Consider the following 12,038-nt stretch of genomic DNA (forward strand, 5'->3'; position numbering starts at 1 on the left):
TCAGCCTCCTTGTCTTTAGGGAGAATGTCTCTCCAACTCATTTAGAATTTGATGTTCTATTGCACTGCAGATCTTGTAACATACTTAATATTTTAGTTAAAAGTTTCTTAATGATGAGCAAAAAAGGGACAATTGAGCTTACTGTAATTTCAAGTTGAAACTCAAAATGACCTCAGAAAACAGGCTTGGTTTTGCAAATAAATCTGGATACAATCACCAGAGAGGATGGAGCAAAAACTCTAATCTCAAAAAAACCCACTCTTCTGAATTTGCATCTAGAAGAATACAAATGCAGGAAACTTGAGAGCTCAACAGTAAAAATTCAAAGAGAACTGAAAATTCAGTCACAGAAAAACTCCATGAATATTAGAAAAAAAATAAATCTTAATAAAGTATCAGTTGACTAAGAAGAAATATTGATAGAAAATTTTTATTTCCTGGGAGCACTTGAATACATTATACCTGAAAATTTAAAGATGTAAGCAGCACAGAGGAGTGTGGAATGACCCTGCTTAGGAAAAAATAAAAAATAATAATAAAAAAATCAACAATTTAAATTAATTCACCTAATGGGGAAAACTGCAATGGGGTCTAAGATACTAATGCCAGCTCTGTGCACTTGGTCCATTGGTATCTTCATTTCAGGAGGAATGACTTAGGTTTAGTTTAAGTGAAATACTGAAAAGCTCAATTTAACTGAGTTAGTTTATCATAAATTAAATAGGAATTGGTTTGACTAAACCAAATTAAAGTATATTAGCCCTACAAAAATAATTTTGATAATAAAAAATCCTTATTATTTTCTGTTATTAATAATCTCTTTGAAAGGCAACTTCAGCTGAAGTGGTGCAACTTTGTAGCATGGAGGAACCTGATCTCCCATCTCTACAGGCATGTCCACGAATAAACCCTCCTTAAACATATATGGGACACCTCATTGAGTTGCAGGACCCTGGGCCTTCTGGGGAGGTCCCTGCTGACTGGAAGCTAGCCAGTGTTATTCCAGTCTACAAGAAGGGTGTGATGGAACACCCAGAAAATTACAGACCTATTAGTCTCACCTCAGTTCCTGGAAAAAATATGGAGAATATCTTACTGAGTACTACTGAAAAGCATTTACAGGGCATGGTCCACATGGGTTCACAAAGGGATAGTCCTGTTTACAAAGGGATAGTCCTGTCTAACTAATCTGATACCCTTCTATGACAAGATCATCCATCTAGTAGAGGAAGGGAAGGTGGTAGATGTCATTTTTCTAGATTTTAGTAAGGCTTTTGATACTGTCCTTCATAGCATCCTTCTGGACAAGTTGTCCATCAGCAGGATGAGCAGGTTCATGGTGCACTGCGTGAAGATCTGGCTGAAGGGCAGGGGTCAAAGGGTTCTAGTGAAAGAGGCTACATCTGCTTGGTGACTGGTCATCAGCTGTGTCCCTCAGGGTGTAATTCCAGAACCAGTTCTGCTCAAGACAGTTATCAATGTTCTGAATGCAGGAGTTGAGTGCACCAGTAGAAGCTTTCATGGAAACCATCATGGGAATTTGTCTGGATTTGTTTCTGTGTGACCTGCTCTGGGTGATTGTGCTTTGGCAGGGGGGTTGGACTCAATGATCTCCAGAGGTCCCTTCCAGCCCCTACCATTCTATGATTCTATGATAAGTTTGCCGATGATACCAAACTGGGAGGTGCTGCTGATTGTCTTGACAGACAAGAGGCCTTGCAGGGGCATCTAGATAGGTTGGAGCACTAGGCTATGATTAATGGGAGGAAATTTAACAAGTCAAAATGCTGGATTCTGCACCTGGAATGGACTGATGCCAGGCACAAGTATAAACAAGAATATAAATGGCTGGAGAACAGCCCTGCAGAAAGGGCGCTGGGGATGCTGGTCACCACAGGCTCAGTGTGAGTCAGCCCTGTGCCCTGACAGCCACCAGGGCAACCCACAACCTGAGGTACATCACACACAGCGTGACCAGCTGGTTAGGAGAGGGTTTATCCCGCTGTATCCAGCACTGCTGCAGCCTCACCTCCATCATTGTGTGCAACTCTGGGCCTCACTATTTAAGGAGGATGTTCGGCTACTTGAAGGTACTTGAATGTGTCCAGGTGAGGGCAACAAAGCCGGTGAAAGGGCTGGAAGGCACATTCTGTGAGACTGACTGAGGTCTTTGGGCTTGTCTAGTTTGTAGAAAAGGAGATTGAGGGGTGACCTCGTTGCTCCCTGCAGCTTCCTGAGGAGGGAAAGTGGAGAAGGAGGTGCTGAGCTCGTCTCCCTGGGATCCAGTGACAGGATGCATGGCAATGGTTCAAAGCTGTGCCTTGCGAGCTTTAGACTTGGTATTAGGAAGCATTTCTTAACTGAGAAGGTTGTCAAACAGTGGAACAGGCTTTCTAGAGAGGTGGTTGATATCCCAAGCCTGTCAGTGTTCAGAAGGCATTTGGACAATGCCCTCAATAACATGCTTTAGCTTTTGGTCAGCGCTGAAGTGCTCAGGCATTTGGTCTAGATGATCATTTTAGGTTCTTTTCAACTGAAGTAGTCAAATGTATTCTATTCTATTGCATCACTTTTTGACTACATTAACTAGAGTTTATTCTGAGTTTAACAGCATGTAGCATGCTGAATGTCCCTTCGCATCAGGCGACTGTTGTACCCTTTCTGACTTATTATTTATATCAAACAGTTATTTTTGGTTCCAGGGCTAGCACTAGTGCAGGTGATGGCATGCTTCCCTGTAATAAAGGTGTGTAATTATTAGTCACTTCGGGGACATTTCCTGGACTCATCAGTAGCCTCAAACAAGGCTGAAGTGCTAACTACTGGCAAGTGATGCTACTCTTACCAATACAGTTTCACCAGTAAAGTACATTTTCACCATACCAGAGTGCTCCACAAAGGTTACAGACCTTTTAAAGACCTTCAGAGTGAATTAGAAACGTATCTGTGTGTGTGTGTCTATACAAGCACACACATTACTGAAAAGACACAGCTCAAGCAAGGAGTTGTTTTTTACAACTGCACAGAACTTCATAAATATGTCGTATTTTAGGGAAAATAAGTATCTGTTCTGTTTAGTGCTACACAGATCTCAGTATCACCTAGTTCTCTGTGTCTTGTCTTGCACGGGCTTGAGGATTCTATTTATTTATCTATTTATTTATTACAGCTAGAAAAACTCCAGCTGACCTCCTTGAGGGCATCCAAACCAGCAAATTTAGGAGATGACCTAATTGTACTGCTGGAGGTCCTGTCATTTAGCAGCACTAGACACGCACTAAAGAGACTAAAGGGATCTTCATGCTCTACCTTCCAGGCAAACAGGGACAGCCTGAGGCTCTGGAATACTTGACAGATGTACCACCTCTGAGACCCTGGGGTGAAGAGATGGGAATAAGCCCTTAGAATTAAGAGCAGTAATTCTAATGTTATGTCTTCCAGGCACCATCAGTTTGCACGTAAGAATAATTCTTATTAATTAAAATGGGAGGATCTACATCTTCAGTTCATAACTGTCAAAGAAATAAAAGTATTTCAAATCTTGTAAAAGTAATTTAATTAATATTCACCAACTGTCAGTGCCTCTCACAGTAAGGTAACACCAGCATTATTTAAAATTTTATTGCCCTCTTTTCCTTTAATAGTAGTTTACTTAGACCTTAAAAAATCTTGGACCACTTGGAGAACAATCAAACCATGGAAATACAGGATGATAAAAGTTATCTTATGAATATTTTTGTTAATTTTTTTTTTTTTAATACTTTTCACTACCAGGTCTTAGAGGCACTCTCAGAGGAAAACGAATACAAAGACAGAAACACCAGTCTGCAGAGCTGACTACCCACTTTACTGCTTTATCCTTGGGAAATCTTTCTAATCTCTTTTTTCACCTGGAAGACCCGATTTATTCCAAAAGAAAAAGAGAAACATGCCTAAGGAATTGCTTGTCCAAAAGCAAAAGAATGGATAGCAAGAGCAGGGAAGACTTCTCTTTTTGGAAGCAATCTTCACAACTGAACATTTTAAATCGATACATACACCCATTTTAGTAGTACCATACTATGTTTATTCAAGGATTAAATAATTCCTGGAAGTAACAAACCTACAATATCCTACTGGAATACCAGAAAACCAAAGCATCCACATAGTTACATTAATTTATATATATTAGGTCTTATTTTCTATATAACATTGAAAAAATGTGTAAACTTTAAAGGTATTATAAAACAAGAGTCAAACTTTCTAGGCTTGCCCTTGGAAAATATTTCTTTCATACATAGTTTTATAGTCTAAGGCAGTATTAAGATAATTTAACACAGAACTACTGAACTAATTCATCTGCATTGTGTCCTCATAAACTCTAAAGCTGCCTGTTAAATATATACGGTCACCAAACTGACACATCCAGTTAAATTCTGCAGCTACAACTGAAAATTCTATGTAGCAGAACTCAAGCAGGGAAGTCGTTCAAGCTAATATGTGAGGAAACCCAAGAGGTGCCTTCCCAACAGTTTCTTATCTAGTAAACAAACTTTTTTAAAGACAAAAGTCATCTAGATATCTGGTTGCAAATCACACTTCTCCCAGTGGGTTGAATGGAAACCACTATGCTGTTGAGTTGGTTAATTGGTGGATATATTTTAAGGGTACCTGTTTCTCCAGTCATTAATGACTTAGGTTCTAAAAGGATCAGGAAGGGAAGGCTGATCAGGTCCAAACCTGGTTCACAACTCTATAAAGTGCTAGAAGCACAGATCTGTTACTTCTGTGCTGACTTGGAACATAAGCTATTATAAGTAGGTACAGCAATGTAATTCACTGAAGATCTGACATTTACTTCTTTCAGAATTGCAACAAATTTTAGAAGTGCTAAAGTCCTGACAGAAGGAAATAGCAAGAACAAAGAGATGAAGAAATTTTTTCAGGTTTATTATCATCAGTTTGTTTCAATAAAATAATTTCAATTATATTTCAAATTTTAAAATATTGTCACACTATACAAAGTATACTGGATATGGTGTTGCAGAGTACAAATCAAGTATTTCAGTTTGAAAATGTTGAAACAGAATGTGTTGGTATTACCAGAGCTTTCTTTTCTGTGTTAAATGCCAGTGAAGCCAACCTAGTATCACAAAGCATTTTGACAGAACCAAATGTTGACACAGGTTACAATACTGCTTATGTTCCTTTGACACACACCACTTGATAACTAACATGAAGGAGGTGAGTCCATAGCCCTTAATTCTGGTGCCTGTTGACCTCTCTTTATCTACAGGTGAACAGGTTCATTGACACTACAGAAAACTGTCGCTCCCTTTCCCTTTCGTGTCCCTCTAAGCTTAGGGAGTATTAAACTTCTTAAAAATGGTTCTGATCTCAGGCTTCTGGGGCAAAAAAGCTCTGCAGAAGCTGTTAAATGTTCGCTGACCTTCTCAAACTAAAGCACCCATGTCTGGAAAGGGCATGTTCATCCAAGACCTGAAACCTGAACTTGATTTATATTCCGAGCAGCAAAACTGTGGTTTTTGGAGGGTGGGGTGTTTGCTTTTTTTTTTATCCCCATAAGACACTGCAATAGTGATGGTACTTTCCTAACCTCCAGTTCTCTTGCCCCAAACCCCACTGTTGGGTCAGCACTGACAGATCTCCATCACATTGAGGCTGGAGGAGCAATCACCATGAGGACAGCTGAAGAGCTGCTCTCCCACCTGATCTACAGACTGAGATGGGGGCTCTTTCTCTCCCAAATATGCCCTCTAATCAAAAGCTCTCTTAAGGGTTTGGCTTTTTTTCATCAGAATGAGGAATTTCACATACCATGTGTCATTCACAAGAAATAACAGCGAAGTTAGGATACATATGGCACAGTGCAGTAAAGCGAAAGACTGGACCACTTTCAGTATTGGACAATTTAGGGCTCTCACAAATACCAGTTTATGAAATACTTAGAAGTATTTCATAAAGCACAGGCTTTTGGGACCTCACTCAGTCTAAAACCTAAAATCCCAACTCTTAAGAAGAGGTCTTCATCCAGGGATTTAAGCCAGTCCCCTGTTTGGCTATATGCTACACGGCCCTGCATGAGTTCAAATGAGTTGTTGGATCACTACAGGAAGGTAACATTGAAAAATCAAAGCCCAAACCACCAGCACTACTGAACACTATGGTCTTCTCTTGAGCTGCAATGGAGCGATAATACTGTTCTGATGACTTGTATAAAGCATGGAAATAATAACGTTTATTCTCTGTATTACACCAGCTCTGAATCAGTATATTACAGAAGTATCTACCAGGTGGGGGGGACAGCGGGAAAGTGCACTTCTAATGTGACCAAACTTGGCTAACTAAAAGAATTCAAACCAACAGCAGAACCAAGGTGATGTGATATCAACACAATATTCTCACTTCAGACATAACCCAGAGTGCTCTGGAAGCTTGAATTCCATCTATGCTCAAATGCTCAAGCAACCCAGTTCTCAAGGATTTTTTTTTAAAGTCCTATTAGGTAACAAAAATTTGACAGCACAAGTTGTGAGAACATCTCTGTATGTGCTCAAGGTAGGAAGAGCCTAACTTGCCAGTTTGTATCTTTGCTTCTCTAAAGTTCCCTTCCACTCCAGACTTCTGTATTTTTCCTTTGTGTTTCACGTATTTGAATGGAGAAAATTTGTCTGGGCACTTAACCTTGAGCTAGAAAAGTACAGTTTGAATTTTTAAACTCTTGATGTAAAAAATTAGTAACAGAGCCATTAAAAAAAAGTAGCTCTGCATTATGTCCTTTCAAACAATGTCATTGTTGTTGTGTACATACGGCTGTATTTTGCTAAAAAAAAAAAAAAAAAAAAAAAAAAAAAAAAAAAAAAAAAAAAAGTTTTTTAATATTAGCTCACTAGTAAAACTTTTCACATGCCTTTGTTAGTAGGATAAAAAGTAACAATATCCTGAGGTCAGTTATAATTCTTGATATTCTAATTCAGTATGAAGTCACTTTGTAAATTCTAATGTTAATTTGAATTTTTATGTATCTGTTAGGAGGCTTTAAAGTTCTCAGAAAATACTACTGTAGCTAAACTAAGCAAAAATATAGATTAAAATGAACATAAAAAGAACACTTCACTTGGCAGGGAAAATTCTTCATTTGTTGGTATATTTAATTTTGGATTACGTCTACAAAATGATTTTTCTAATAGGCTTTCTTTACAAGGCTTTCTACTGCATTCCAGAACATACTCTAAATGTATTCAGATTCTCAACTGTAGATTGTAAAATTAAAATTAAAATATAAATTTCTATATAGAATTCTAAATTCCTAGTTAATTTCTAGAATCATAGACTCATAGAAAGTTAGGGGTTGGAAGGGATGTCTAGAGATCATAGAGAGCAGGACCATCCAGGGCAGGCCACACAGAAACCCATCCAGGCGGGTCTTGAAAGTCTTCAGAGCAGAAGATTCCACAACCTGTCTGCGCAGCAAGTTCCAGTGCTCTGTCACCTCACACTAAACAAGCTTCTCCTCATATTGAAGTGAGGTGGAACTTCTTGTGTTCTAGCTTATACCATTGTTCCTTGTCCTATTACTGGGCACCACCAAAAAGAGACTGGCCCCTTCCTCTTGATAACCACTCCTCAGATGTTTATAGACATCAGTCAGTTCCCCTCTCAGCCTTCTCTTCTCAAGACTAAACAGCCCCACTTCTCTCAGCCTTTCTTCATAGAACAGATGTTGAAGTCCCTTATAGCTTTCTGCTGGACTATCTCCAGTAGAACCCTGTCTCCCTTGAACTGCGGAGCCCAAAACTGGATGCAGTATTCCAGGTGTTGCCTCACCAGGGCAGAATAGAGAGGAAGGAGAACCTCCCTAGACCTGCTGGACACACTTTTCTTACTGAACCCATATTTTATTCTAAAATATTTTTAGAATTCCAAAATTCTACTACTCTAAGTAGAAAAATGTTTTATTCTAAATATATCTTAAAACGCATTTAGCAATAAAAGAAAACAGCTAAGTTTCCTCTGAGATGGATAAATGGTCTATGACTTCTAGGAATTTCGGGTAAGTTGGAAAAAGCTTCCTAGATCGTACTTTTTGAATGCAGGTTACTTTGTAAAATTGCATTTAAAAACAAATACAATCAAATGAAATTCAGCTTTTTGAGATTCCAGTACTTTACTGTTCTCTTGGTAACAGTGAATTACTTGAAAGAAAAATAAAACAAAACAAAAAACCTAACAACGAAATAGTAACATAAGATGTTTTGCTTCATAAAAAAAAAATTACGTTTTGTTATGTAACACATCTAAGTTTTAGTACAATTATCTTTGCAATAATGGGAAAGCGTAAGTCACTAAAGAGGTCACAGGTAATGAGATCTGGAGGTAATATGACTTTAGGTATTAGTTGCCTCACCAGGGCAGAATAGAGAGGAAGGAGAACCTCCCTAGACCTGCTGGACACACTTTTCTTACTGAACCCATATTTTATTCTAAAATATTTTTAGAATTCCAAAATTCTACTACTCTAAGTAGAAAAATGTTTTATTCTAAATATATCTTAAAACGCATTTAGCAATAAAAGAAAACAGCTAAGTTTCCTCTGAGATGGATAAATGGTCTATGACTTCTAGGAATTTCGGGTAAGTTGGAAAAAGCTTCCTAGATCGTACTTTTTGAATGCAGGTTACTTTGTAAAATTGCATTTAAAAACAAATACAATCAAATGAAATTCAGCTTTTTGAGATTCCAGTACTTTACTGTTCTCTTGGTAACAGTGAATTACTTGAAAGAAAAATAAAACAAAACAAAAAACCTAACAACGAAATAGTAACATAAGATGTTTTGCTTCATAAAAAAAAAATTACGTTTTGTTATGTAACACATCTAAGTTTTAGTACAATTATCTTTGCAATAATGGGAAAGCGTAAGTCACTAAAGAGGTCACAGGTAATGAGATCTGGAGGTAATATGACTTTAGGTATTAAAAATATATTAATTGGAACTGCATTATAGCTTAATTCTAATACATTCTAAATCACACTAAGATTTATTAATTTAATCTACCCTAACATATAGGATGACCAATACTTCCAAAGAGGATTGTGGCATCTTTTTCTGGATTATATATTAATATTAGAATTAAGATCCTTCCACCTTATTGAGTTCTGAAAGGAGGGAGAGGTTAGCTGACTTTCTTTAAGATAAAAGTACACTTTGAGCGTATCTAATCATAAATGATGTTACTTTTAGAAGTGCAGGAAAAAAAGAATAATACTCAAGACAAATAATGAAAAGAGAAATCCCAAAGAAATGCATCAGATAAATACAGACAGGTGAAATAAAGACAGGTGAAAAGAATGTTTGAGTCTTACATTGATGAGCAGTGAAGAGAATCATGCCTCGTACTCCACAGGTCACACAAGACCACAGTAGATACATATTCCTTCCAAAAATTATGACAGAAGCAGAGCCTGAGCCTAGCTTCTACCTTTCTCTGTTGCATCTCTGAGAACAAGAAAATGAACTAGTCTTTACAGGAGGACAGGTGCTTGCAGCCTTCCTTGAATCTGAACTGTGCTGCACATTGGTAGCCCCTGAACACTTGCTGTGTGGTACCACTTCCTCAGAGACAAATATACCCTTAGTGAAGTTAATAATGAATAAAACATTTGAAGTAGATGATATGTGGACACTATGTTGATTATTCAAACATTACATTGAAAGAAATCTCACTACAGTACTTGAAATCTTTCTTTTAAAGTCAGCAAGGAAGTTTCACCCACTTCCCTTACAGGACTGATAAACCGGTTGTGACTTTTACATTCAAAAAAGTAGCTAAAAGTTAATGGGCACAGTGTCCACAATTACTGGGGGGTGACGGGGAGGCAGGGGGAGTAATAGGTTTTTATATGAAGTGCAGGTTTGGTCTTTCAACAGATACATTAGCCTGAAAGAGTTAGTTCGATATGAAAAAGGAAACCATTTCCACGTCATATGGAATGTTACAATTCAAGTACAAAAATGGACATTAATAACTGCAACCCCATTGTCACTGCAAGCTTCACCTAGGAAGGCATCACAGCAATTGGCAAGTTCATGTCCCTATCAAATAAAGCAATGCAAGGTTGCTCAGCAACTGTAGATTTGCAGTTCCAGAGCAACATTACACATTTCATGAAAACTCTCAAAAGAAAATCAATTACTGCCTTCATTCCCATTAATCTTTTCTATTGTTCCTTTTCAATACAGAAAGCAGTGCAATGTAAACTGGTAGTTCAAACACTTTTTTTGTGATGCTCAATGAGTCACCCCCTTATTTCTGCAAGTAAAAATTGGTGCAACAAGGTGCAGTTATTTTCCACTGCATGAACAAACTTTAACTTAAATATTTCATGTGAATTCAAGACAGTGATCATGCATATCAAGTTGAAACCTTAACAATGTTTTTTGTATCTGCAAAGAAGCTGTTAATGTCTGTTCCAGTGAACAGCCCTACCATGAAGCCACTGAATAGGAAACAAATATCTTCAATATTTTGGGAGGTCAATTAAATTGCCACTGCTTTCTGAAAAGTTGGTGTTTGTTTTTTTTTCTTTCTCCACTCACTACTCTGTAATTTAAAATACCTAAATTATATACTGCATTGCCTAAGTGAGATTTCTCACTATTGTATTGACTTCCAATTCTGTTCTGTATTGTATACTGAACAAAGGTAAAATCATGAGACAACGAGGATGGATATTCATGCAGTTATCATTAATGTTTATTTAAGTAGCAAACAGAACCACCACATTCCATACATTATCTACTCCAGACTCCAAGTATTATTGTTTCTTCATAACCTGTACTCTCTAATATGTAATTACAATAAATCATATGAATGAGATTTGACAAAGTTCTGACACTGTTATTTTACTCACGCAAACAGTATAAAGAGTAGTTAAGAAATAGGTTTTCTTTTTAAACAAGCTACAGCAAGAAAAGTATCACAGCGAAGTATTTTCGTATTAATTTCATTTAAATCTCAAACATTAAGTGTTTAATAACCATTGTCCTTGTCCTGAAATTTGTAATCATCTGCCCAGTCCCCATAGGATCAAGTCCCTTCTCATTAGAAAACATAAATCAGAAATAAATCTGTTGAACCTAATGAAATTTAAGGAGCATAAACCAAGGGCAATCAAATCTAACAGGGTTACTTGTATGGGTAAAAGATTTAAGAACTGTGCAGCAAGTTAGATACACTGTTAAATCTCTACTCAGTTATTTAAACATCAATATAAAGCTCTTAAGCATATTAATAGCAAGAGAGTTTATAACATTCCAAATTACTAATGCAGTGCCCTACAGTAGTCATACTGTTTCCCATGAACGTTTATATTGCCAGCAATAAACCTTTTCACACTGTACTTTGTCTTACAAATCTGAATTCAGCTCTTATTGGCCATAGTAAATACTGTTTCCATTTAACTGACTTTCTCATGAGCCTTGATTTAAGCAATTTCCTCCTCTATCACCAATATAATCTACTGAAGAGTAATAAAGAAGTGACTCATGGGAATATCTAGGACTGAGTCAAGTTCATCTATGTGATGCATGTAGGCAGTAAATCTAACACTCCTTCTCAGTGAACCTAGATCATACATCCTTAACTTTGTACTGTATCAAACACCTTCACTCTCTACAACATGCTTAACCAAACATAAGCATGCAGTTTGTCCAGAACCAGGCATGATGCTGACACACTCACCTATCTTATTTGGTTAACACTAGAGCTGTACCAATGTTTCTATTTTTCCATGTAAAAGTAAGGTTCACCATATCCATTATTTATATAAGCAGTCTCCACATCCACAAGTAATCTCACTGATTTTGATAAAACAATTTGAGCAATAACTATTCATATGAGTTTCTGGAGAAGATCTTACACTTTATTAAGTTTAACAGTATGAAAACAAACGAACAATCTCACTTTGTACATGACCTAAAGATACACATAAAGAAAAAGTAAGTAAGCAAACGAGACCAAAGAACAATCCCCAAAA

General features: G+C 37.2%; 1 protein-coding gene across 1 annotated transcript in view; it reads right to left on the reverse strand.

The window, feature by feature from the left end:
* Positions 1 to 895, reverse strand: part of PCSK5 (proprotein convertase subtilisin/kexin type 5) — a gene marked incomplete at its 3' end in the record, with an annotated part of 193,093 nt that extends 192,198 nt beyond the window's left edge. The window contains exon 1 of the mRNA XM_009999796.1: positions 872 to 895. Within this exon, the coding sequence (XP_009998098.1) occupies positions 872 to 895 (24 nt within the window). The remainder of the gene's footprint in view (positions 1 to 871) is intronic.
* Positions 896 to 12,038: the final 11,143 nt, after the last annotated feature.

This window comes from Chaetura pelagica, unplaced genomic scaffold (assembly GCF_000747805.2).
Source record: "Chaetura pelagica isolate M959 unplaced genomic scaffold, ChaPel_1.0 scaffold216, whole genome shotgun sequence".
NCBI classification, from domain to species: Eukaryota; Metazoa; Chordata; class Aves; order Apodiformes; family Apodidae; genus Chaetura; species Chaetura pelagica.